At 38.5% G+C, this 25,776-nt stretch overlaps 1 protein-coding gene and 1 long non-coding RNA gene across 8 annotated transcripts in view; one reads left to right on the plus strand and one right to left on the minus strand.

Annotated features, from left to right (window-relative positions):
• The window catches only part of LOC134297886 (uncharacterized), a 414,859-nt gene that overhangs the window by 105,423 nt on the left and 283,660 nt on the right, over positions 1-25,776 (plus strand). The window lies entirely within an intron of this gene.
• The window catches only part of wdr49 (WD repeat domain 49), a 191,847-nt gene that overhangs the window by 75,983 nt on the left and 90,088 nt on the right, over positions 1-25,776 (minus strand). For all 7 annotated transcript variants that reach the window (XR_010004836.1, XR_010004835.1, XM_062976739.1 and 4 more), the window contains exons 9-10: positions 17,558-17,722; positions 13,187-13,302 (exon numbers count right to left, since the gene is read on the minus strand). Coding sequence is in view for 5 of the 7 variants with exons in the window: in XM_062976739.1 (XP_062832809.1) it covers positions 13,187-13,302; positions 17,558-17,722 (281 nt within the window). In the remaining 2 variants the exon portion in view is untranslated. The remainder of the gene's footprint in view (positions 1-13,186; positions 13,303-17,557; positions 17,723-25,776) is intronic.

Consider the following 25,776-nt stretch of genomic DNA (forward strand, 5'->3'; position numbering starts at 1 on the left):
GCCAAAGGCAAGGAGAACTGAGATTTATTTTCCCACAAAATCTGGTGATGAATGCTTTTTCCATCCCTAGTCTTGTGGAAGAGGGCGGTTGCTATTATCTTCTGTCACTCATTTAACCTGGTGAAAGTTGGTAACTACCATATTAGTGGGGCAATGAATCCACTCCTGATCTTAGTTAAAACTTTGAAGAGACTATTGAAAGCATCAACTCTAATTTATGGTTAAGCACCTTGGGTAGGTCCTTTATATTTCAAGCAAGAAAGAAAAACCCAGAGAACATTAGTTGTGCTCATGTCCCACTGAAATCAACAGGGCAAATTAGCTGCAAGTAATTATATTCAATAGGGTTCTGGGTCTGAGTCATGTTTGATCCTTTGTCTTCTTTGGATCTGAGTCATGTTTCATCCTTTGTCTTTCCTTTTGTACCTATCTTATTTAGATGATATACCTTCAGAAAAGGAAATCTCTCTAATTTTATCTTGGCAGAACTAGCAGAGTTTAGACACATTTGAAGATATAACTAAGAATACTAATGTTAGTACTATTAATAATAATTGTAACTAAGTTTGGCAAGTTGTATAATAAGAGCAGAAATGTAAGAATACAGAAACGGCGGGCAGGTTACTTTCTTACAAATGATTGGAAAAATCATTTTGTAATGTCCAATGGATATTTTTCAGGTCCTTTTGGACCACTTAATGCCTGCTATAGAGTCAACATGGTGCAGTGGTTTGGATAGTGGACTATGACTCTGGAGACCAGGGTTCGAATCCATCTAAGCCAGGAATCCATTGGGTGACTCAGCCCCAGACAAAGGCAATGGTAAAACCCTTCTGAAGAAATCTTCACAGTTCAGGATTTACTCTGTAGAATTTGCAACTACTACTTTCTGCACAGAAATGATGTTTTCTGCACAATGAATTGTATTGTTGACACTCATTATGTGCAAAAACCAAACATGTTGTTTGGAACAGAAAACAGCATTTTCTGTGAAGAACACAGCATGCTCTCTGCATAAAATTATCAATGTTCATAACATGCTGTTTTCTTTGCAAAAAGCACATATGAATTTTGTGCATAATAAAGTCACAAAATGCAGTTTATTATAAAAAAAACTTTGCAGGTTGTGAACTTTCTCACAGGGGGAGCAATATGATAAAATTACTTGATCATTTTTGTTTATATAAAAAACAAATGAGAAAAATTCATTCCTATTGCTGGGCGAAATATCCAAGACATCTACCTTATATACTCATGTATAAGTCTAGAAGGTTTGGTAAAAAAAAATCAACCTAAAAAACCCTGGGTTGCCTTATCCATGGGTCGATGTGAATTCTGCACCTCAACTCATATCAAAAAAAGGAAACATCCCCTTCTCTGAGTATAGTGGTAAAATGTCCTGGGAATCCTCTCCTGGGAGAACCTAAAAGAAGTACTGACCCCATCTACTCTCTGCCCTGGTGCTACTTTTGGCCTTTCTAATGCCTTATTTAATGCTATGGTGACCTGGAATGGCTGGTGCTTTCCCCTCTCTGCAGAACGACACTTGACTTAACCACAGGTCATATCAAAATCCATAATTTTGCCACCAAAACATGCCCTCCCTTAATACATGGGGTCCACTTATACACGAATATATATGATATTTGCATGACAGTTGTATAGGACAAACTATATTATCTCTCTCACATAGAGCTAATTCCACACCAGGCATAGAGCTTTAGTACAATGAAATCAAAATATCCCCAATGACATGTTACATTTAAAACCCACTAGACTGAGAAGATCTTCCTGCCAGCAAAACATGGCACTGCCAATCGTAGCAGGACAACTGCCAGTCTTGCCCCTGCCTCTGTGTTTTCTTACTTTGTATTTAAATGTGCTTGAATTCAAAGTTACTGGGGTTGGTTGTAGGATTTATTTTTAGATGAACATTGTGGGGAACTCTGCTTCTAAGCTGCATGCAACCAGTCTGTTTTTCAAGTCTGGAGAAACTGAGAGCACCTCAGGCAACCCCTTATGGATTGTTATCTCAATGTAGAGAGGCAGACACAGACTTCACAGAAACCTGATTGCCTTAAGGCTTATGGGGGTGGTAGGGGGTGAATCCAAAACATTTCTGCAAAGAAACAGAAGTGAAAAAATGATAGGCAGGAAAGCAAATTCTAAATGGGTAAGTCTTTATCCCTGAAGAGCTGGTTTTATAATTTACACAGCAGGGATTGTCGTTGTGAGTCTACTAACATTTACCAAAGGTAGTTTGTTTTTGTAATATGCCTACAAGTCAACTCCAATTTATGGCAATCCTACCCTAAGGTTTTCTTGGCAAGATTTATTCAGGGGAGGATTCCCACTGCCTTCCTCTGAAAGTGTGACCTGCCCAAGGCTATCCGATTGCTTTTCAGAGCTGGATGGGGATTCGAACCTGTGATCTTTTAGAGTCTAGCCCAACACTCAAACATTGGCTCTGTAGATTACTTGTAGGAGCACTGAAAGCACAAAGCATTTACATTTCAAAAGAAAAATAACAAGTGGGAACAAAGTTACTCTGTTAGTGTCAACAGGAAGTTTTTCTAGTAATTTTAAATATTATTTTTCAAGGGCACTTATATAGGCATTTAACATCAATTTTCCATGTTTTATGCCATTTGCTTATTTATGTTAAATGTTATTCTATGGCTGCAGCTACACTGTAGAATTAATGCAGTTTGATACTCCCTGGTGTGATACATTGAAAGCATGGAAGTTGTATTTTGTGAGGTACCAGCACTCTTTGGCAGAGAAGGCTTAAGGCCTTGTAAAAACTACAACTCTCATGATTCCATAGCATTAAGCTATGGCAATTAAAACGGTGTCAAACAGCATTAAGTCAGAAGAAGTGCTGCAATAGTATTTGGGAACAGTAAAAAAAAAGAATGGGTGAAATTCATGTAGTGAATTTCATGAATGGATACATTAATGTAGTGAAAAAACACATTTTACAAAGTAACTTTCTATGGTCTGCTACTTACACACTTGCAACAAAACCTTTCTGGACTACAGTTCGCAGAATCCCCCAGCCACAAAGAATTGTATTCCAGGACTTTAAAAGTTTATTCGCTAAGCTTAGGACAGCATTCAGTAAATCCACTTTGCTTGAGTATAAAAGGAGATGAACACTGTTCCTGATATCAGAATCAGATCCAGTACACAGTTCTAGAAATTAAAAGCAATGTACCCTGAAAGTAATTTTTTTGTCAGTCTTCTGAGAGAAGAGAGAATTGCAAACAGAGGTCAAAGTCCTTTAATCCTATCTAATCTATAGTTTATCAGCCCCAACATTTATCCTGACTAAAGCAGGCTTTGTACAGACACTAAGCGCAGACACGTTTCATTTTGCTTTAAACCTATTTGCATTGATTTTCTATTTTCCGTGCCAAAAACATTTGCTTGGTAGCAAAAGAAAAGGAATTGGTGGCTGCGGCTGTGCAAAATAACACTGAGGGCTTGAGGGGAGGATAACTCAAATGCTCATATTATTGTTATCCTCGAGTAAGATTTCCTTCTGCACAAATATGATGCGAGATGGAAAGATTGCAACTCTATTTGCCCATTAGCGTGCATCCATTTATTTGTTTGTGAAAGTGAGATAAATATCTCATCAAAGGCTTGTCTGCACTGCAAATATATTACTTTATATAGATTTATTTTCATGGCTTTCAACCATCCTGAGAGTTGCGAGTTTAGAGGGGATCTTTTTAATATAATACCTAGGGCAGAAGTAGAGAAAACGGAAACACAAGTAGCTGACACCCCCCGCATGTACGCACACACACACACTTATGACCACTGCCACCCACGGGGAGTGCTTCAAAACCACTATTTTGGTGATTGGTTTTCAAGATTTGCCATCAAAAAAATACCCAATGGGCAACTAAACTGCATGCAGGTAGGTATGGGAGTTGTTCCCCCTCCAACTTCTCCCTCCAAAATTTCCTCCATGGAGGAGATGAGGAGGCATGGTCCCTACAATCCACACGTTGCCCACTATTGACTGAAGGGAACAGTCATACAAACAGCAAAGCAAAATCTCAGGCTCAATCCATTTGGTATGAGTGATCTGAACATATTCCTATGTACCTATGAGAGCTTGGGAAAGTTACTCTCCTATAATGCAATGCCCAGTATCCCCTAGCCAGCCAGAATTGACTACTTTGAGCATTTAATAATAATAATAATAATAATAATAATAATAATAATAATAATAATAATAATAAAACTTTATTTATACCCCGCCACCATCTCCGCAACGGGGACTCGGGGCGGCTTACATGGGGCCATGCCCAGAGCAAAACAATATAACAAAATATAAATACAACATAACATAGAGCAATTAAACAATACAATAAGTAATAATATACGATATACCCTACAACGCAAATCAAAGAAACAGTAAAAAACAGGGCCGGCCACATGAATACAAAGATAAAAACTCGGGTGGGAAAGATAAAGGGAATGGAGACCACGGGGAGCAGGGACATAGCAGGGACATACGAAAGTGGAACCGTCTAGAGGAAAGATATTGGAGAGGATTAATCTGCGGCCACCAGTTGTTTCTTTAAATGTTCCATCAGTGGTTCTTTTGTTCTCTATTTTGAGCCATATCACAATGAAATATTCAGTATGCGATGCTTGCATTCTCCATGTGCCAAACTAAATGCATGAAGAAAGTTGCTCAGGTCAATTATAACAAAAATAACTTGAAATCAGATGAATTCCTTACTCTCTATGGAGGCAAGCATTAGAAGGCTGAGGTTACAGCTTCAATTTATGTGCAAATGAAAGACAACATTTGATAATTTTATCACCTATCTGCATGGCTGCTATTGTTAGCTAACTGCCTGACATGATTACAGGTAATGATCTATTATAATTAATGATAGCACCTTTACAGCTCCACTTTATCACAGGTAAATATTACCAAGATAAAAAGTAATGTACAAAGGTAAATGATTCCTTTATCTTTACCAGTATTATCAACAAATACTGAGTATCACCCTGTGATTAGGGCAGATGAGGTGTGGGTCTAAGTGAGTAGATACAGTGTGTCATTAAAATGTAGAAAATTGTGCAATAATGTGTTATTTTAGCATAAGAATGGGGAGATATGCTTGTAGGTTTTCCTGCCTTCTGTGCCAGAACTGATGGAAACTGCATGTGCAGCAGAAGCATTCTGGGCCCATAACCTGAAGGAGATTTTTTTTCATGTCAGGAGTGATTTGAGAAACTGAAATTCACTTTTGGTGTGAAAGAATTGGCAGTCTGCAGGGACATTACCCAGAGGATGCCCGGATGTTTTACCATTCTGAAGGAGAACGTACATGGGCAGCATCCATCAATTTTGTTTAAGGTATTGACATACAAATACCTTATTATTTCTTTGTCCTGTGAAGTTCCTCAGGGTCAGTACTGTCCCCCATGTTGTTTAACATTTATATGAAGTTGTTGGGGGATACCATCCAGAGGTTTGGAATTCGATGTCATATGTATGCAGATGACGTCCAACTCTACTACTTTCCACCTGCTACTAAGGAGGCTGTTCAGGTTCTGAACTGGTGCTTGGCAGCTGTGATGGTTGGGATGAGAGTGAACAAATTGAAATTGAATCCAGACAAGACAGTGGTACTCCTGGTCAGTCAACCCTATTCTGGACAGGGTTGCAGTTCCCCTAAAGACACAGGTTCGCAGTCTGGGAATTCTCTTGGACTCATTGCTGAGCTTGGAAGCCCAGGTTTTGGTGGTGGCCAAGGGAGCTTTTGCACATTTAAAACTTGTGCTCTAGCTGCGCCCATACCTTGGGAAGTCAGACTTGGCCACGGTGGTCCACACTCTTATCACATCCTGAATAGACTACTGCAACATGCTCTACATGGGGTTGCCTTTGAAGACTGTTCGGAAAATTCAAGTAGTCCAGCCAGGTTAGTTATCAGAGTAGCATACAAGGAGCAGAAAACCCTCCTGTTGTGTCAACTCCACTGGTTGCCAGTCTGCTACCAAGCACAATTCAAAGTGCTAGCTTTAGCCTATAAAACTCTAAACGGCTCTGATCCAGCTTACCTATCAGAATGTATATCCCTTTATGAACCAGTTTGAGCACTAAGATCTGCCGGAGAGGTCTGTTTTTGGTCCCACCACCTTCGCAAGCACAATTGGTGGGGACGAAAGACAGGGCCTTCTTGGTGGTTGCCCCTTGGCTTTGGAACTCCCTTCTTAACAAGATCAGATCGGTCCCCTTCCTCTTGGCATTTAGAAAACAAGTTAAGACTTGGCTATTCAATCAAGCTTTCAGAGAGTGACAGAAATGCAATCTAATGTCTCATCATGAAACAATCAGAAATGAAGCAGCTGAACTATAATTAAGGATTGGTACAATGTGGTATTGGTGTATTGGATTTATTATGCTATCCATTTCATTTATAGTTATCTATCAGATGGATAGAAGTTGGTGTGAATAATTAGCTCTTGGCCATTCAGGAGCATGTTTGCTCCCTGATGGCTAGGATGGGTGACTTAGAAGAACAGAGAATAGCCCATGAGTCTTTGGTTTTAGTATCATTCCAATCTCAAGTTAAAAATGTATTTGGAAAGGAGAAAGAAATAATTCCCAAGAAGAGTCCCATCACAGAGTACAGTTACAAGGGAGGCAAAATGAGGGCATTCCTCCCAATGAAATTCTCCTTCAAGCTTCATATTTCTAGGATTGCATTAACTTCAAACTTCAATTAAGCATTAAGAAATGTTTATGCATCCAAAGAAAAAGGACCAGAAATGGCACCAGCACAGAAAATAGAAAAGTTCAAGGTGTGAATGATTTTCAGTGTCTTGGTCTCTGCAATGCTATCTACCAGAAAGCCTGGTAAATAATACTTGGGATGAGTGAGGTTTTGAAATACACAGCACCCATGGCACATAAAAATGGTAGTTACGTGGTCCTGACAGTCAAACCTGATTTTTTAGAAAGGATGTGGAAAGTAACGATTTCTGAAATAGCACTTTCTGAATTGGTACTTATTTCACAAAGAAAGCCAGCTAGTCAAGAGAATGTGTGCAATTTAATACATGAATGAGATAAAATGGTGTAGGTAAGAGAGGTCTAGATTTATTGGGCACTGGGGAAACATGGGTCATAACCATGTAGCAGAACACAATAGCCGATCAAAGAGGTCTAGAGGTAAAAGCAGAAAATGCATACAGCAGAGTACTGGAAGTAGCAAGTCTTTTTACATTAGGGAGAGCATTATGTCAAACAAGCTAGAAATCTTCAAAGGGATGAGTGAGTGACAATACTAGCCAGTAAAAGCAACTTCTAGGAATATGCTATCATGCCTCCTTCCAAAATGCTCAATTAGATCTTGAGATGGGAAATCAAATCAGGAAGGCATCACAAGGATATCGTGGTGTAATCGCAGATAACTTTAGCCACCCTCATATTGATTGAATCAGTTGGATTCTGGTCACAAGAAGGAGATATAATTTCTCGATATCCCAGTCAAGATACCATGAATTTTTGATGTGGCATAAATATCCATCTGTGTAATTATGCTGGTTTCCAAAACTCACTTGAAATGCAATGATAAATCAGCTGCTCACTACTCCCTAGTCAAAACTATGAAATGGGGCTGTTTGTGTCCTGTCTCAAGATGTGAGTATGGGTAATTTGATGGAAAACATTGACCTCAGCATTGAGAAACTTAATTAACATGCAACTGAAGAAGCATTTAAAAACCTCCAATACAGTCATATTTCGAACAAAGGATTATCTGGGTCAAATTCACTCTAGTTTCAGGACAGAGTGTGGAAATGATTTTTTTTTAATTGCTCGTACTGCTGATCTACCCTGGGTAAAAGAAATGGGAGTGCTACCCTATCAATCCTCTCAGATTTCCTTGCAACTTTTGATACTTTTGATTATGGTGATCATGGTGTTCTAGATCTATTGGCTACTATAAGTACAAAGGATAGTGTTACAATGATTCTTATCTACAGGGCTGACTCCAGAGAGTATTGTTAGGAGGTTCCTGTTCAGCCATAAGGTTCCATCTTATCTCCCACATGGTCCAATCTCTTCATGAAGCTACTAGGGACTCCATCAGATGCTGACTTCTCCTTGCTTTTAAAGACTGAGTCCCGCAGAGTTCATCAAATGATGCTGGAGTACTTCCTGTTGGTGCCTCTTAGGACTCAGTTTCTGAAGCACGTAGAAATGGAAGTTTTGGGGTAGCAATCGACTCCAAAGCTCCTCATTTGCAAGAGAAAACTAAAAGTGCTTATTTTAAGGTGGGATGGAAACTATCAGATTTCTCCATTTTGGAGGGTTTTAGTGATGTGAAGGTGTGGGCATTCTTATGGGTGGTGTACCAATGCTCCTTCAGATGCTGTGGGTCCCACAGAAAGAAGTGTTTTAAAAGGGTGCCTTAACTCTCCTTTAGTGGAAAGGTCTTGAGGGCAGATAACCCCAGGAAAAGTGGTGTCTCAAAAAGGATGCCTGTTTTAAAAAATATGCTGGTATTCTTGAAATGGGAGGACACATCACCTACCCATGTGATGGAAATTAAGTGGATGGTTGAGCTGAAAGTGTGAGGAGGCACTTTTGTGTCATGGGGTGAGTAAATTCTCCCATGAACTGCCACAAAAGTCATGAAATGCCATGCAAAGAAAACTATTTCCACTGCTTCCCTCCACCCCACAAATGGGATAAAGTTCTTGGTCAGTCATAAAGAGATTTGGATTGGGGTGCCAACAGTACACAGATGACACTCAGGTTTACTCTTCTTTGTGACCTGTCAACTGGAGTTGTGCAAATATACCTGCATGCCATAATGGGTTAGATGAACTGAAGCAAAGGCAATGAAGGTTTTGTGATTTGATGATTTCAAGGCCTAGAAATTGTGGAACAAATCTTAGACCCATCTTTGTCACTCTGACCCAAGGAGTCTACTCAGGTGGGCTCCTTGGGTCAGAGTGATTAGTGGTCCATCAGGCACAGGTTTTCATGGACGGGGATAACATAGCCATAGTTGTCCAATCACTGGTATCTTCCCAATTAGACTATTGTGATTAGACTATTCTACATGGGGCTGCCTTTGAGGACAACATGGAAGTTACAACTCGTGCAAAATATACAACTGACTGGAATACCATCCCAAGACTATATTAAATTGGTTTCAAATGAATTGAACAGATCTGAATTGAAAGTGCTGGTAATGACATCCAACCCTAATGGCTTGAGACCTTCATACTTAAAGGAGCCCCATTCCACCAAAGGTTGACTATAGAGTCACACCAAAAGACCTAGAGATTCTCTCAAGTTTCAAAAAATAGTTTTTCAATTTGCAGGGTTTTTTCCCACTTCTACGGTGCTTACTTTAAATTATTTAGAGTGGGAAAGAACAAAACTGGTTTGAAAAGCATTCCATATGGATCTCTTCAAACTGGGGAACAAACAGTAAATTGGCAAATAATATTTAAGTACCTAAAATGTAGGTAAATGTGAAAAGGTTCATACTGACACCAAAAAACCCCCCAAAAATGGCATCTTAGCTTGCAGACATTGATCTTTTAACTGAAATATGCATCATGCTTCTGTATAAGAGAACTGGAGAGCGGCCAAAATAAAAAGGCACTTGTTCTTGTGTCAGAGAGGTCAAGGGAAATGTTAACTGAGAGTGCAGCTGACATTTAAAAAGCCAAGCTCTCTGGCTGGACATAATGAGAAAAGGAACTAAAACAAAGCAGTCATCATACAAATCCATAGTGTAACTGTATCAGGGCTATTTCATACACTTCCATCATGACACTTAAAAAGGGGGTATCATAGTAAATGGTGCAGAAAAGAGTAAACCAAATAATCATAGAACAGAAGCAGCCCTCTTTAGGGGAATCTTGCAATGTTTGGGAGGTATTTAGTTTAGAAAACAGAGGAGTACGGGAAGACCAGAAAATATACAATTATGAATATGACAAATAGTTTCTCTCCCTTTCTCATAATTCTAGATCTCTTGTAAAACTTCAGAACAAAAAAAAGGAAACACAAATTGTAACTAAACTGTGGAACTCACTGCCACAAAACATAATGGCATTAATTTACTTGGAGGGCTTTAAAATGATACATTCATGGATTATGAAGCCACAAGTGGCTGTTCAGGTTAGCTACATATCAGCTTCAAGCAGATCTTTAGCTTGTTTCACTCAATTCCATAGTTAGTTGCATAAAGTCCCAGAAAGCCTAAGGAGGGGGGTGAGGTAGCAATCTATTTTTTAAAAAGCAACCTACCTTAAGCTCCTCTGGTTTCAAGATTGTTGTTATATCTAGTGACAACTGTAGGAATGTAGATTCACATTTCTGAGCTGTCAGAATTTTTTTTATAATTTAAAGAGGAAAATAGCATAGTTCAGCATACTTTTTCACTCAGCAACACTGCTGAATTCACCTCTATAGCAGAAGCAGCTTCTATGTGTTGTCTGAGATTTCAAATTTATGGACAGAAGGGTTTCTAATTAAGTCCTGCCATAATTTCTTCCTTAGCAGAGCATCTTGGTGACAAAAATACACATCCTGTTTTCTTCCTGTCAGGAAATTGTAATGCCTCTCTCCATTTTCAACAGCAGACAAACACGAAGCGAAGCCACAGAAAATTTAACAAAATTGAAAACTGCAACCAACAAGTGCTTGGGAACATGTTTTACTATAGCTCCCAGAATCTCCCAGCCAGAAAGGGTATCCTGGAGCTGCAAGTTCATTTCTTCCCTTAGCTCTGCTACCAAAATTGTAATGTGGCACTTAGAGTATCAGTGCACTTTACAAGCTGGTTTCATTTCAATGTTCATAATGTATTTCTCACACATTTTTGTAATAGACCATGTAGCTGAAAACCCCAGTCTCTGTGTTCTGTATCCATTACCACTTTTCCCATTTAGGTGTCTTAAATCCTGTCATAGCACATGATCTCAACAGATGTTGTTCAGGTACAAGTGAATCTAGCCTTATTTGTGTGAATATGATCATGTAGTAACCAATTACAGAAAAATACTCGGGAAGCTGCTGCCAACCAGGTCAGAATATTTGTTTGTCTAGCCCCGGTGATTTCCAAACTCTATTCCTTCAGGTGTTTTGTAATTCAACTCCCAGATGCATCAACTGCCTTATACAATGGTCAGGGATTCTGGGAGCTGAAGTTTAGAACACCTGGAGGGCTAGAGTTTGGGAAAAATTAATTTCTACCCCAAGATTGAGTGCTACAGACACCACTGACTCCTGTATCCGCAATGAACCCCCCCCCCCCCCCATTTACCTAATTTCCTATTTTTCTAGCCATCCAATCCAAAAATAGCTTTGGAATATTTAAATATTCATTAAATAGAGTGGGGGGCTTGCTCATCCCCGAAACAGCAAGACCCTCCAACAAAACAGCCTAAAAGGAAACCAGGAATAACAAAACATCACTTCAGTTCTCCTAAATCGATAGCCATAATGGTGTGGATTATTCTTATGGCCTTTTCTGAACATAAAACTGGCTTTCACAAGAGGTACATATATTAACAGAAGACCCCAGTTCATCTTAAGCAAAAGGATAAGGAATGGTTTGACATCTCTCTTTTTGTAGGCTTTTACTTAAATATGGTGAGGTATAAAAATAAATACAACTAATATCCATTTAATATCCTGGTGGGATTGCTTGTCATTGTTGTAATAAGAGCATAAGCTTTTAATCCCTCAGATGGTATCCCAGAAATGATCAGAAATCCACCGCTGACATCACAGACATATCCAATTTCCAGTTTGGAACTCCTCAGTTTAGGGTTGCCAGGTCTCAGGGCCATGACTTAAGTCCAGAAAATGTCCATGTTTTCCCAGGAAGAGAGACAAATTGAAAAAGGAATAGTACTTGATGAAGAGAACCTTTGTAAACCACCTCCTAGACAGCATCTCACCAACTGGGTGAATATTTCTAGTGAGGGGTAGAAAAGGAGAACCTCCATACCCTTGAAGCTCCAGAAGTGATGGCACATTTTGGATTTTTATTTTGTGACATTTATTTTTCAAAACAACATTCTTCAAAACAAAAAGTAAATCGCTGACCACTTTTTTCTTTGTTTATGTGTCTGTGTGCATGTTGGACAAAGAAAATCCTTAGTGGACTCCTTGGTGGAAACTTCCTTGCCAGGTCCCTGAAGTTTGCCCACTCCATGAAGTGGGGATTCTGACTTTAAGGAGAGGGAAATAAATCTTGGCCTATACTAGTGGAGGAAAAGGAAGTGGATTGAATCTGTTAGGATACAGCCTAACAAACGGAAAGATTTAGATTAGCTCTCCATGCCTTTCGTTAAGAATAAAAAGACTTATTAAGGGCTACATTCTGTACTTAACATTACTTCTGTCCTTCATTACTTCTACCCTGCCAAACAAGCCAGTCAGGACCTTGGACAGTTCAAGGGCCTCATCCTTCCCTTTAGAATTGCTCTCTTAATCTTGAATGTAATCAAGAACGTTTCTTCTACATTCTCATAGAGAAACTTGTTTCCCTCCCTGGTGAAATTTGAAATGGCATCCCTGATCAAGACTGATGAGAGCCTTTTCGGCTGCGCTACACCCTTGAACTTTCTCACCTGAAATGCAGACTGTGCTAAATCATTTCTTAGATTCAGTTATCAAACAGCCTTTGAGTAATTGTGACAGCCTTGAAAGATAAGTATTAGGAGATTTTATCTAAAGAAAAGGGCAGCAAAAAGTACTTTTACATCTCATAGACATTTCTGCTTTATAGGTTGGGGGGGGGGGGTGGTCATGTTTGGCAGGGCTGGGGCCAAATTATCACCCACCAGAGCTGGTGCCTGGACAGGAAAGAGATAGCATTCCAGTAAACAGGTGTGAAAATCAACAAATCAAAACCACAAGTGTCCAAAATGTGCATTGTTTTATATGAGGATTGGAAAGTTGGCTTTTGGAGGGTCACGATGTAAAACCTGACATTCTTGGATACCCCAAAGAATGAAAACATTAGTTTTTGGCAAAAAAAATCTCTCTGATACAGAGAACCATTGGGAGGGGGCTCTTTGGGAGACTGTAAGTAACAAATGTGGCACTAGGCCATGTGCTACATGAGCTACATGTTGCCCACTCCTGTTTTAAGTATAAAAGTGGTATTACCTGTCACCTCCTAAGACTAGTATAGTCCAGCTTAGCACTAAAATCTGAGAGATTTCAACAGTTCGATCTCTTCCCACGTTGAGTTTATGATGACAGTGTCCATTGAAATCCCAAACCTGCAGTTCAAATCAGGGGAAAAAATGAAACATTTTCAAGGAACGGTGAGATAGAAAATCATTTAAGTAATTTGCAGATATAACATTTTAAACAAAACTGTACAATATTTCTAATAGTTAGTCCTTGCCTATTACATAGACCATAGGACAATGACTGACCTTCTCCCTCCAAGTCATTATTGCTACAGAAATATGTATATTTGACTCTTGGCCTAATTGACTGGAAAAAGATGGGAATTAGATTCCAAGGCCATAGATTTTCCTCTCTTGATCATAGCCCTATTTAATATAGAAGACAATCCATAACCCAGAGATAAATCCCCTGACCTGCATGTAGAAAATATCAGGGAAATTCATTCCCTGGCATATTCAGTTAAAAGGTTCAGATAGCAGGTAATGGAACATACTGATGGTTTTACATTGATCCCAAAATGAAATTACTTCTGTTGAATAAGTAATAGGCTTGCCTAACCTCTGCGTATGCACTCTTTTTCTAATGAAGTTTTTATAGAATAAAAATAGAACAAATCATTGGCTCTTGTTTTTATGGGCACCATACAGAAGTTTCAATCATGTACAATGAAAAGGTTTGTGGAACATGTAATCATCATCATCATCATCATCATCATCATCATCACCACCACCACCATCATACATTGCATTTGTCATCTGGCTTGAGGCAGTGTACAAAAAAATCAAAACATATCAACATAAAATACATACAATAAAAGCATGTATCGAAACATATAATAATAGCATAAAATTTTAAAAAATACATTGATACAAAAATCAACGTGTATGTCTTCGTTTCAATGATTTTATAGAGCCTGCACACTAACAACTGAGCATATATGTCATGTCAAATGTATATGTACAATCGGGCATCACTTTTTTTCCTGTCATCCCTCTTTCAGCTCCATCTCCCACAAGGATGGTAAAACATCAAAAACATCCAGGCATCCCCGGAACAACGTCCTTGTATACAGCCAATTCTCCCACACCAGAAGTGACTTGCAGTTTCTCAAGTCGCTCCTGACACACCAAAAAAAAAATCCTAAGTGTTCATAGTACCTTCAAAATAATGGAAAAATTACATATAGTACATATTGAGTCCTTCAAAAGATATATGAAGGTGGTGAATCATTGATTATATTAAAAAAAGATCTTTCAGTAGTTAGGAAAGAGTAATTTAAAGATGATGATGATGATGATGATGTTTGCCAGATTGAGCCTGGATGTGGACTTAATATCACTTGATGCTTACATGAATTCTTATTTTCTTTGGATTAAAATCTCCTATGCATCAAACATCAGACTACCCTAATGACAACTTGCTATATCTATTAGAACCCCTTGCCCTGCAGAGAACTACCTGCCCTATGATTACTCTATGCTATGGGAAGTAGACTTTCTCCTCTATTACAGAGGTGTTTTCAGTTGATGTAAATTGTTTTTGAAACAAGATATCCTTTCATCCTACTAGATGTCATTTGACAAGTAGAAATCTGTCTGATTTAGAAATAATCCCCAACTAACAAAACAGAGGGCAAGCATTCAGTTTTGTTTTTGTTTTCAGTGTGAGCCAAGCTGTTTCCTTTGTTGAGTCTGGTGCGTTGAAGGGAATGGTCTAGTGTATTTGCATGTCAGTGATGCAAGCCATTGATAGCTCATCTATCTCTGGTATAATTATCTAGGAACAATTCCTTTTAAGCAGAGAAAAGCAACTAGCAATATGATAATAAAGGATAGCCATTTATTTTTATGCCTAACTTAATAGTGATGTTTTACATGTCTCCTTGCTATCCTTTACTAGCCAAGGTGGGTATACATATTGCTAGAGAGTTTCTGATGGATCAGAATCAACAGTGGTCTTCAGTCTGGAAATATTTCTTATGGACTATTGCTCCCAAATGCCATGCACTGTTCAGACAGCAAGGACGAAGAGCTGCCAGATGGAAGCAAGCAAACTCCAGCAGCCTGTCATGCTAGGCCCAGTAAAAGCTAAATGACTTCTTGAATTCAAAGGACTTCACTGATATTGGACTATTTGACTTTGGCTTGGCTCACGTATCTTGGCTTATTGTTTCTTTGGACAAACACATTGGGAATGGTTGGTGTGTTTACTAACTGTGTTAACTTGGGGGGAGGGGGCAGTTGGGAGCTGATATCCTTAAAAATAAGGTTTCTGAACTCTGGTGTTATATTTTTATATTTCCTGAGGCTTTGCCATCCAAGATTGATTATCACAAAAAGGAGGGAGGGGGATCAAAAGTTGTTTTTTTGGAATGTACATTCCAGAATTTCTTAACAAGCACGCAACTTTTCCAAGCTCCACAGGAGAAGGATATTTACTTGTTTTCCATCTGCTGCTGTTTTGAATAATTTTTAGATGTTCTAATGAGATATTGTTTTTAATCTTATAAGCCTATCTGTGTGTTGGTGGACAGGAGATCTGGGTAAAAGAAACAGTAAATCATATCTAAACCATATCAAACTAAAGGAAGAGATGTTTCCTGAGCAATATGTTTGTTGTTAATTGAAGTGGAAACTGTTGAAGAATTAGGATGAAAAGTTTACTTCTGTCTAGCTCTTAAAGTACCAGGCCCAAAGAGTAAAAAAGTAATTTCTGAGCAAAAAGAACTTTAATTATTTCAAAATACAAGCAGCAGGTTTCATAGCTAAACACGTCCCACTATCTTCCAGAAATGGATGACCAATAAAAACTACAACATCACAGAGATGATTCCAGCTTTTTAATGTACAGAAGAACCCAAAAGATATACCTTCCCAACGCCACTCAGAAATATTGGATATGTCCCTGCACCACAGGAAGGATCTCTTCCATTGATGGAGTCCATTTCAATTCATTGGTGTCTTCCCATTAAAAGAAGTGGCAATTATATTTACTTCCCCTTCCCTCTGCAGCCTTCAACATCTAAAACAGCTCAAGAACTACGTACAGTTGAAGAAAGAATAAAAGAAAATCTTCCTTACTCCCTTTTCAGTAAAATTCCACAGAGCCCCAGGGTTTTTTCTTAGCATGAAGCTAAACATGAAATTTGCAGCCTAGGAAAAATTGCATGATTTGAAAGCTGGCAGATGTGCAACTGGAAAAGAGCATAGAGTAGGAATTGACACACTTTCAGCATTAGAAATAGGACATTGGAATGGAAATATATAACCACATGGTAATGCGGAAAAGTTTGAAGATGCTTTTAAAGCATTATTGCTAACCTGGGGCCAGTGTTGGAAAGCTGTTTATTTTATGTGAATAAAATAAAAATCAATCATTGCTATGTAATGGACAAGCATTCATTGGTCTTATGGAAGTGCTGCCAATGGTACACAACATAAACCAAAGATCCATAATCTAAGGTTCTATGGATATTCTTTAGTCAGTGTATAAACCAGTTGAAAAATATTCTTTCATGCCTTTCCAGTTACTTTGATTTTCTTAATATTATAAACTTCAAGATAAATATTCATCCTTCACTACTGGTTGGTGTGGCCATCAGCATGATGCAGTGGTTTAAGCATTGGACTATAACTCTGGAGACCAGGATTTGAATCCTTGCTCAGTCATAGAAACTCACTGGGTGACCTTGGGACAGACACACACTTTCTCAGTCTCAGATAAAGGCTTGGGAAACCCTCTCTGAACAAATCTTGCCAAAAAAATCCCATGTAAGTCTGACCTTATGGTTGCCATAACTTACAAATGACTTGAAAGCACGCAACTGTTCAGTGTAATGCTTTTTCCTGACAAGTTATGATCCAGTTATATGATTCCACTTTAAATATCATGGCAATATCCTACAGAATCACTGGGTTTGTAGTTTGAGGCATTTGTACCTCTCTGTGTAGAGAATTGTAAATATATCACTTTAGATTGCAAATCCCACAAATTAATAGGCTGATAAACATGGAGGTTAACAGTATTGTACTTCTATTGTAGTGGAGTATGAAAAGGTCCAATGTAAAGGAAATAATTTTTACCATTATACAATTAACTGTATGAAAAGCTTAAGGGAGAGTCTTGATGTCCATTTTTCAAGCGAAATTTCATAGCTTCTATCAGAATCTCAAAAAAATTCCATGACTTAAAAATGGTTAAGATCTGTCACAACCATAGAACTAAGTTCTGCTTTGTGTGAGAGAGTTTTAATGAGTTTAGTAAGGTTCTTCTAAAGGTAGGCTTTCCAACTACACCAAGTATTGAATTAGCTCCTGCCTCAACATACACCTAGAGACATACCTTTACAATTCCATCCATTCCTCCAGTGAACAACCTGGTTTCAGTCCCATCAAGTGCCATAGTGTTGATCTCAGCATTTCCATGACAACTAGTAAACTCTTTGATTTTCTGCCCAGTATCAATCAGCCAGAAGATAACAGTAGATGCTGTATCTGAGCTGATTACCTAAAGAAAAAAGGGGGCAGTGGGAGAGATGTTGCTGGAATTAAAATCTTGCGTGTTTGTTCTTTGTACAACTTCAGCACAAACACCTTCATTAGAATAATCTTATACATATGCACACTTCACTTATATAATTACCAACATTTGAAATGCAAATCTGAGGGAAAATGCCATCATTGATTTTCTCATCTTCTTTCTTTCAGCTCATTAGAAGATTTATCTTCATTCCCCATTAAAGTTTATGGGCTGATTCTTATCCCATCTTAAATACCTGCTTTCACAGCAAGCTCCGTTTAGCTAAAGAGTAATGATTAAACTGCCGTTATCATTCAACAGAGAAGAGAGGTGACTTATTCCTTCTCAAGATAATATCCCAACCCAAAAGGGAACAATATGTCCTTAGCAATGAGAATTGAAGTTTTTTCCAACAGAAATTCAAAGGATGCACTTGTGAAAGTTCTTTGCGCTAGGCAAGGAGATAAACCAACCTTTCTTATCTCAGCACATTGATCCACTGAGTAATGGATCTTTAAAGCAGATCTTGGGAATGTCTCAGAATGTATTAGCTTCCATTTAAAATTCTAAAACAGAGGTCAGGAACCATAAGTTGGAGGAAAGTCCATTTGGAAATATTATGCATCGGAAATATTATGCATAGTCCATTACAAATCTTAGGAAAATATGTGAGATTGTGGGAATTGTAATCCAAAAAAGAAACTTTTACAAATGGTGACTTCATTGATCCTACATCGGATCATCTAATATTTTTTAAAGCCATTCAGTATGATGGCTAATACAGTACAACTCCCATATGGGAGATACAGTCCTAGATTTACAGTGAAATTGTGAAACTAACATTAGTAGAAAACCCTATTAAAATGAACCATTTCTTGCAGATGCAAGTAATAGAATTTCACTGAAAATGAAAATGCCTATAAAGAGCACTTCTCTAGGACTTCTAGGCTCTCTAAAGTGACTTAATGGTCAACTTCCAGTGGAAGGATGCCATAGAATTGTGCTGAGGGACCTAGAAATGCTAGAACACCCCTCTTGCATTTCTAGGTCCTCCAGTGCAACTTTATGTTCAATTACTGGCAGAAGCATACCACAGAACTGCTCTGGAGGTCCTAGAAAATGCCTATTTTGGGATAGATGTAAGTGAAACCTCAGGTATCGGTTCCATGCATACAGGGGTCATTTAGCTATACACAATAAACATGGAGAGTACTTCTTACATGAATATGTACAAACCCCAGAATAACTTATGGAAAATAAATCCATAGTTTATACACTCATGTCATAAAGAAGTGTTTCTTTTGTTTGATATGATTCCTAGTAAAAGTACAAGTGTTGTTTGGATTTGTAGGTTATCAGGAAAGTGGAGGTTGGATAATATGCTCACTTTAATACCATCTGGGAAACAAATCTACTCCAAGATAAGTGATTCCTCTTTACAAATGTTTATAAGTGGATAGGATCCAGGCATAAGTTTCAAAGATACCAAATAATGGCATTAAAAGACCTATAAATCCTTTCAGCCTTGTTTTACTAGATTCTGCAACCACTTGTTTGGCTTATGGATTGGCTGCCTGAAGGCTATTTTAAACATTTGCTTTTCAAATTCTAATGTAGTCCAAAGAACTGACTTTCAGTATATACAGTGGAAATAGAATGCCATTTCAGCACCAAATAATTTAGAACCATCTTAAAAATAACATATTTAAAGAATGAATAATGAATGTTAAGAAGCAAAACAGTTTCAAGATAGGAACCAAATGACTCATTCTCCCATTAATAGGATTGTTACCTAACTTTTAGAATGAAGGACGGTTTCTGAAAGTGTAAGACATTAGACATTGGAAATGCTTTATGAAAATCATGGAAAAAATTACATTTTCAACTATATAGCCTAGAAAAATATTTCCTATATTAGCAAAATGGACATCTGTCAAGAAAGTGCAGCATTGCCCAAGTGCAGTCTTGATAACTTAGGGTAGAGAAGGAGGCATAGGATTATCCAAGTGCAGTCTTGATGGCTCAGTACAGGTACAAAAATTTGAGATAATTTCCCAAATAAGTTTCTTTAATTTCACCTTTGCTCAGCAACAGGTTTAACAGAGCATAAATCAAGATCTTCTGAAATGTTTTTATAGAGAACTACATAATGATGTCTTCCTTACCACTGTATGAAACCCAAAATATTTCTTGTACAGTACTAGGCAAGCAGCTTCCTCACCACCATAAGAGGTGCCTCTGAAGTTCTTTAGAAACTTCTGATCATGCAAAAGATGGCAGCTAGGGCACTGGTTGTGCTGTCGAGCCACAACATCCCCCCTCCCAAATTATTGTGGACATTAATGAGACTTTAAGCAGGAAATACAATTTTTCTTTTATTTTTTAAATCTTTTCCGATCTTTCAAAATATCACCACATCAAAGCTGCTGGAGGCTCCAGAAGGACCCAGCAGCATCAAATATATTATGAAGGCATCTGCTTCCCCCAGTGCCCCCTATTTACATGCGCTTCTGGAAATGAAGATCACTGAACAATTAAGAAGGTCCCCCCAGCAGTCTCCCAAATCAGATATTAGTTCCTTTGTGTGGGTATGTGAGACAGGTAATCCATTTATCATCAGGACTGTGTTGACACTGTTTATCTTTTTAAATATGACTAAAGACTCATAGTTTCCATGGGAGAGAATGTTAAAACACATATGAATAGCTTTCTGAAAGGGCAGCCAAGATTCTGGTCAACCAGGATTATCACCTTTTGTTCTCTGGGTCTTTATACAAACTGTAAAGAAGAACCTGATGTTCATCTTTTGGCTAATTTTTATTTCTTTGTTTCTTCATTTATTTCTTCTACTATTATCTTGTTCCTGCTGCTAACTGATTTTTTTTTAATTAGCTATCATTTTATAGATCGTTTTGACTTCTTAATATTTATTGTGTACCACTTCAAAGGCTTTATTTAAAAACATAAAGACAGTATGTAAATCATAAGAAAGAAAACTACATGGGTATATCAATATACATATTCTGTAGTATCTTTTCCTGCACCAAATAAACATGAGATTGGTAAAAAAAAAAATCTCCCTACCTCAGGTTTTATCTCTCCCTCCTTATTTTGATTTATTTCTGCCTTTCCCCCACAGTGGGCATGCAAGGTTGCTTTTGACATAATTAAAAACACACAATAAATTACAGATATTAAACCACAAATTAAATTAATTATACCATTAGACCACCAATTTCTGCAAATTAAAAATAGCACACACATAATATGATACTAAATTATTTTTATAGGCTGTAACAAGCAATCAGTTGCATGAAGCCTGCCTGTACAGCCTTCCAGTGAAAGAATAACAGCCTGGGTTAACTCAGTCACCTACACTAATGATCACCTTCTTGCATGGCCTATCAGAGTGTAATATTTTGGGAAAGTGTAATATTTTGATACCATTTTATCTGCCATGACTCCATCCTATGGGGCCATTTAGAGTCCAGGGTTCTATTTCTATTCCGTTGCCTTTTGTGAGCTGTGCCAAACCAGGCAATGACAAACTGACAAAAATGAAATCTGAGGTGGCCAAGTCCAGTAGTAGCTCCTTTTCTCATACAGGGAAAGGCTACAAAGCTTTATTGAAAAACTGCCTCTTATGAAGGCTTTTGAGGGTGTAGAAAATGTGTGTGTGTGTGGGGGGGGGCACATAGACGGAAGCCATCAGGAATCGCCAGGGCTTTATGCAGTTATGGGCCAACTTTGCCCTGTTCTCTTCTAAGAACATGCTTTGGGCTAAAAGTCTGCAGATACGCTGATATATCTCCATTTTTTAAATTAAAAAAATCACCAATCCCTTACAGCAGGGGCTAATCAAGTGAAATAAGTCAGCTGCCCTTAAACTTTAGTAATTAAATGAACTTATTTTGTGAAGTAGTGATATGGTGCATACTTATTGTATTAAATTAGCTGTGCACCTCTAAAGGCCTGAAAGCATAATTACAAATGATTCCTAAGTAGAATTTTAATTGCAATCCAATGTGCTTTTAATACCAGAAGTATTACCAGCAGCCTGTTACAAACTCTCTTCCAGAGAACCTGGGAGATAACACCTGCCACTGCAAGAAGGTTGTAGAAAAGAAACCGCAGGGGTCTCCCTCTTAGTAAGACCTGAAAGGTAAAATCTAAAGTTAAAAACAAAGAACATTCACCCTTTTATGGTTTCTCAGGCCCAGCAGGTGATTATGATTCGTGGTTTCTTTTTGAAATGGTCTTCTCTTTTCCCCTCACCAATCCCTTCAGACCATAATGGAAGCTATAGACCACCTTGCTGAGAACAGGAGACAGAAAGATTTTTTGGGAAATAAATAGATCATGTGAGGTCTCTTTTTTTCTTTGAGAATTTTTCACCAACTATTTATATGAGAAATTTGACTTAAACAAAATATATATCTCCTTAAACTGCATAAAACATACGAGGCTAAAAAAAATAACTAATTGTATGAAATACTGGATATCATAAGGGCTTTCTCTATCATGAGGTAGAGTAGTGTAGCTGTCACGGATAGCAAGATAATGGGGGCGAAGAAAGGTGTTCAAAATTGAGCACCTAAGCTGAAGTATTATTCTCAGGAAAGAGTGAAGATGTTGTTATGCAAAGGAGCATTGAAATTGGATTTAGCTGTCAGGTTGATCAGCTTCTTTGCAAGGAATTGGACCTTGTACTTCTTTCCATATCATAACCAATTGTGCTACTGATTGGACACAGTGCAAATGTATGGGCTTTTATTTGCATGCCTTCATGTTATTTCCACCTCATGGCAATGCTGAGATTTATTCAGAGGGAATTTGCCATTGTCCAAGCAGGAACCTGAAACGTGATCTCCTGGAGTCCTACGACCTCATCACACGGGCTGTCGGAATCATCATGTGTCATGGTGAATCTGGCAACCGTCATCAGGGGGGAGGGGACCCATCACCTCATGTCCCACATTGCCTTGCTTGGCATGAAGGTCGTCCCATGGGGAAGTGTCAACCATGCAGCTTCCCCCCATTGCTTCCTGCACAGCACAGGAAGAGTATTGTTTTGCCACTGGCACCATAGATACCTATGGACACATGTGCCATGAGATGGGAGCCAGTGGGCTCCATGGGTCAACTAGGGCTGTACTGGCATATGCCACTGAAAACAGCCCTGTCTGTTGAGGTCACTAGTACAACACTCAAACTACCACACCATGGTGGCTATCTAAAGTGAAGCACGTCTATCTAGCTCAGCATCATCCACTTTGTCTGGAAGGGCTGGGCTTCCCAATAATCCACTGAAGTAATCCCCTCTGGCTGCTGAGCATTAGTTCTCTCCCCACCCTGACAATCCTCTGGAATTCTGGATAGCCATTCATCAGAACCAGCTATTTTCTAATTGCCTGGCTCAGAGATGTTCTCAGAACAAGATGCTATAGGACGAATGGTTTGGAATATCAACTGTGCCATGGCACATGTAATTTTCCATGTGGCACAATCTATGATGCTTTTCTGGGTCACAAATTCTTGGAGTTAAGTATCTGGGAGAATGACATCATTGTGTTTGATTATGGACGTTGTTAATAGTGCTTGGGGTCAAGGTGGGGCACCATATTCCATTTCATATACCAGGAGAACTGATAGTGGCTTTATTAAATTGCTGCCAGATGTTTTAAGGCAAGAGCCTGAATCTGGGACTTTCTGCATATAAATCATGTGCTTTTCCACCATGTATGGTATCCTTGTCATTCCTACATTCAGAGCTTTTTGATACTAAAATCAATATTTCTGCTCTCACTGTCTTCTTTCAGTGCTTCTGATGAGATTTTTGGGTGGGGAGGGGGATCTGTAGAACGTTAATTTTTGTATTTCAGAGTTGGAATACCAATATCTCATGCACCAGCCAGCTGGCACAACATATTTTCAATCAGTCACAAGTGCGCCGTTTGCACTTCTGTGACAACCCAAGGGCTGTTGTATTCATTTCAAATATTTTAAACACTCCTACAGTTACCCAAAGTAAATAACACTGTTCTCAAAATCCTCATAAAATGCACAATTAGAAAAACAAAGCAAACATCATAATGGGACACAACACATATGGAATGGGGATTGTAAGAAACATATTCTTTGCCACTGTCAAGCACCATGCCAGATCTTATACTACAATTTCTTGTTGTGTTTACAGCTCTTTGTAACTTTACAGGGATCTCTGCCAAGTCTGCAATGCCATCCGTCTATGCTACATCTATAATCTTCACCCAACTTGAACACAACTCTGACTGACTGTCACATTCTTGTATTGACTTCTGCATAGTTTAATCAATTACATAAATAAATAGTGCTGAGCCCAGGACTGATCTCTGCCCAACTGCCATCTCTGCATTGAAATTCTGAAGCACTCTAAACTTTTATATATGGAAACAGTGTGTTCAGCTTTAATTTCTATCATAGGTCAAGTCTAGCTTTCTCATTTTAATGTGCTTTTAGTAGATTATAAATATACCAAATCAAATCCCAGTTTAAGGAAAAGGGGGAAATCAGATCTAGCTTCAAAGAAGAGGCATATGTTTTAGAAAATTCAGAAACAGGATACATTGCAGTTGCACATATTGGTTATACCTCTCAGGTAGTCATCTGGAAAAAAACATTTGATCTTTCATTGAATGCTTTGATTAAAAACACTTCAAATTCACTCATCATGCCAAAATTAGGGATAGGTATATCTATTAAGTCCACATCTATAACATCTCCCCTTTCCCATCTCAGAATACAGCCTATGGTGGATTTTTTTTTTCAAAATACATTTCATTTTTGTTCCCAGTGGCCTTGCAAAGTTTATACATGTTCATGTGTATATGTTTATGTGTGTGTTTTAAACTGTACATATTGCTTGTGTATATTCTTCCCCTTTGACCAACACATTTGAAAGCAACATTTTCACACAACTGAAATAAGTGTATGTGAAAAATGAAGGCACTGCAGGAGTGAAGCTGAGCAAAATGTGCTTCACATATACTGTAGGTATAACTATAGCAACTGATTTATACCTGAGTATAAATGCTGCATTTCCCCTTATTTATGGGCTGATACCACTGGCAGAAGGAACCCAGAATCTATTCTTCTCTCAAGCAGCCTTGAGCCTTTTGAAGCCAGTTTCTGAACAGAAGAGATGTGTTTCTGCTGTCTCTGTCATGAGCAATGGTGGTAAGAAAGTATTCATACAGCAATGAAAATGTTGTTCTTGGTCTGGGAAACTGCAGGTTCAAATCCTCCTTCAACCATGACATTCACTGTGTGACACGTTCTCTCTGTCTAGACTATCAAATGGGAGGGGAAAGAACGATGTGTACAGTTCCAGATTTCTGGAAGGAAGGTCAGGAAAGGTCAGGAAAAAATCGAAAGGAACTGAAGCAGCAACTCCTATCCATACTTATGAGAGCAATAGTGCTCTGCCTACTCAGCTTCTGAGTGCCTTTGACACTCTTCCTAAGAAGACAGTGTCCAGGAGGACCCTCAGTCTCTACAGTCTGCAACATATAAGTAAAGACCCTGAATGTAGCAATTATCTGCCATTCTCCAAGGAGTAACATGCCATTAGTATGTGCATATTAATTATCCATTACGCAGTCCTTCCTTCATTTGGACCTGGCTTGGTCTTCCCCTCCCTATGACCAGATGTTCTCCGCTGGAGGCTGTCATTTAACTTAACCTTCATCTCCTCTTATTGATTTTTCCCCACTGGGACCTCTCACCTCTGGCTAACAGGTACATTAACTCTCACATCGGGACTCTTTCTTCTTTGATTTTTACAATGAAATGAAACAGTGACTGAGTTTATTAACTGTTGTACTGAGGGCTGATATTTTCCTTAATATATAAAATCAATCACATCTTCACCCAAAAGAGCTCCCTCAGGACAGTTTGGAAATGGGAAGACAGGGAGTACAGATACACCTAGAAACAAAGCTACTATTGTAGAAACAAAAGCCACAGGACAAATTTATTGTGCTTTCTTAAAATTTTGCAGTCTC

The sequence above is a fragment of the Anolis carolinensis genome, chromosome 3 (assembly GCF_035594765.1).
Source record: "Anolis carolinensis isolate JA03-04 chromosome 3, rAnoCar3.1.pri, whole genome shotgun sequence".
Lineage (NCBI taxonomy): Eukaryota > Metazoa > Chordata > Lepidosauria > Squamata > Dactyloidae > Anolis > Anolis carolinensis.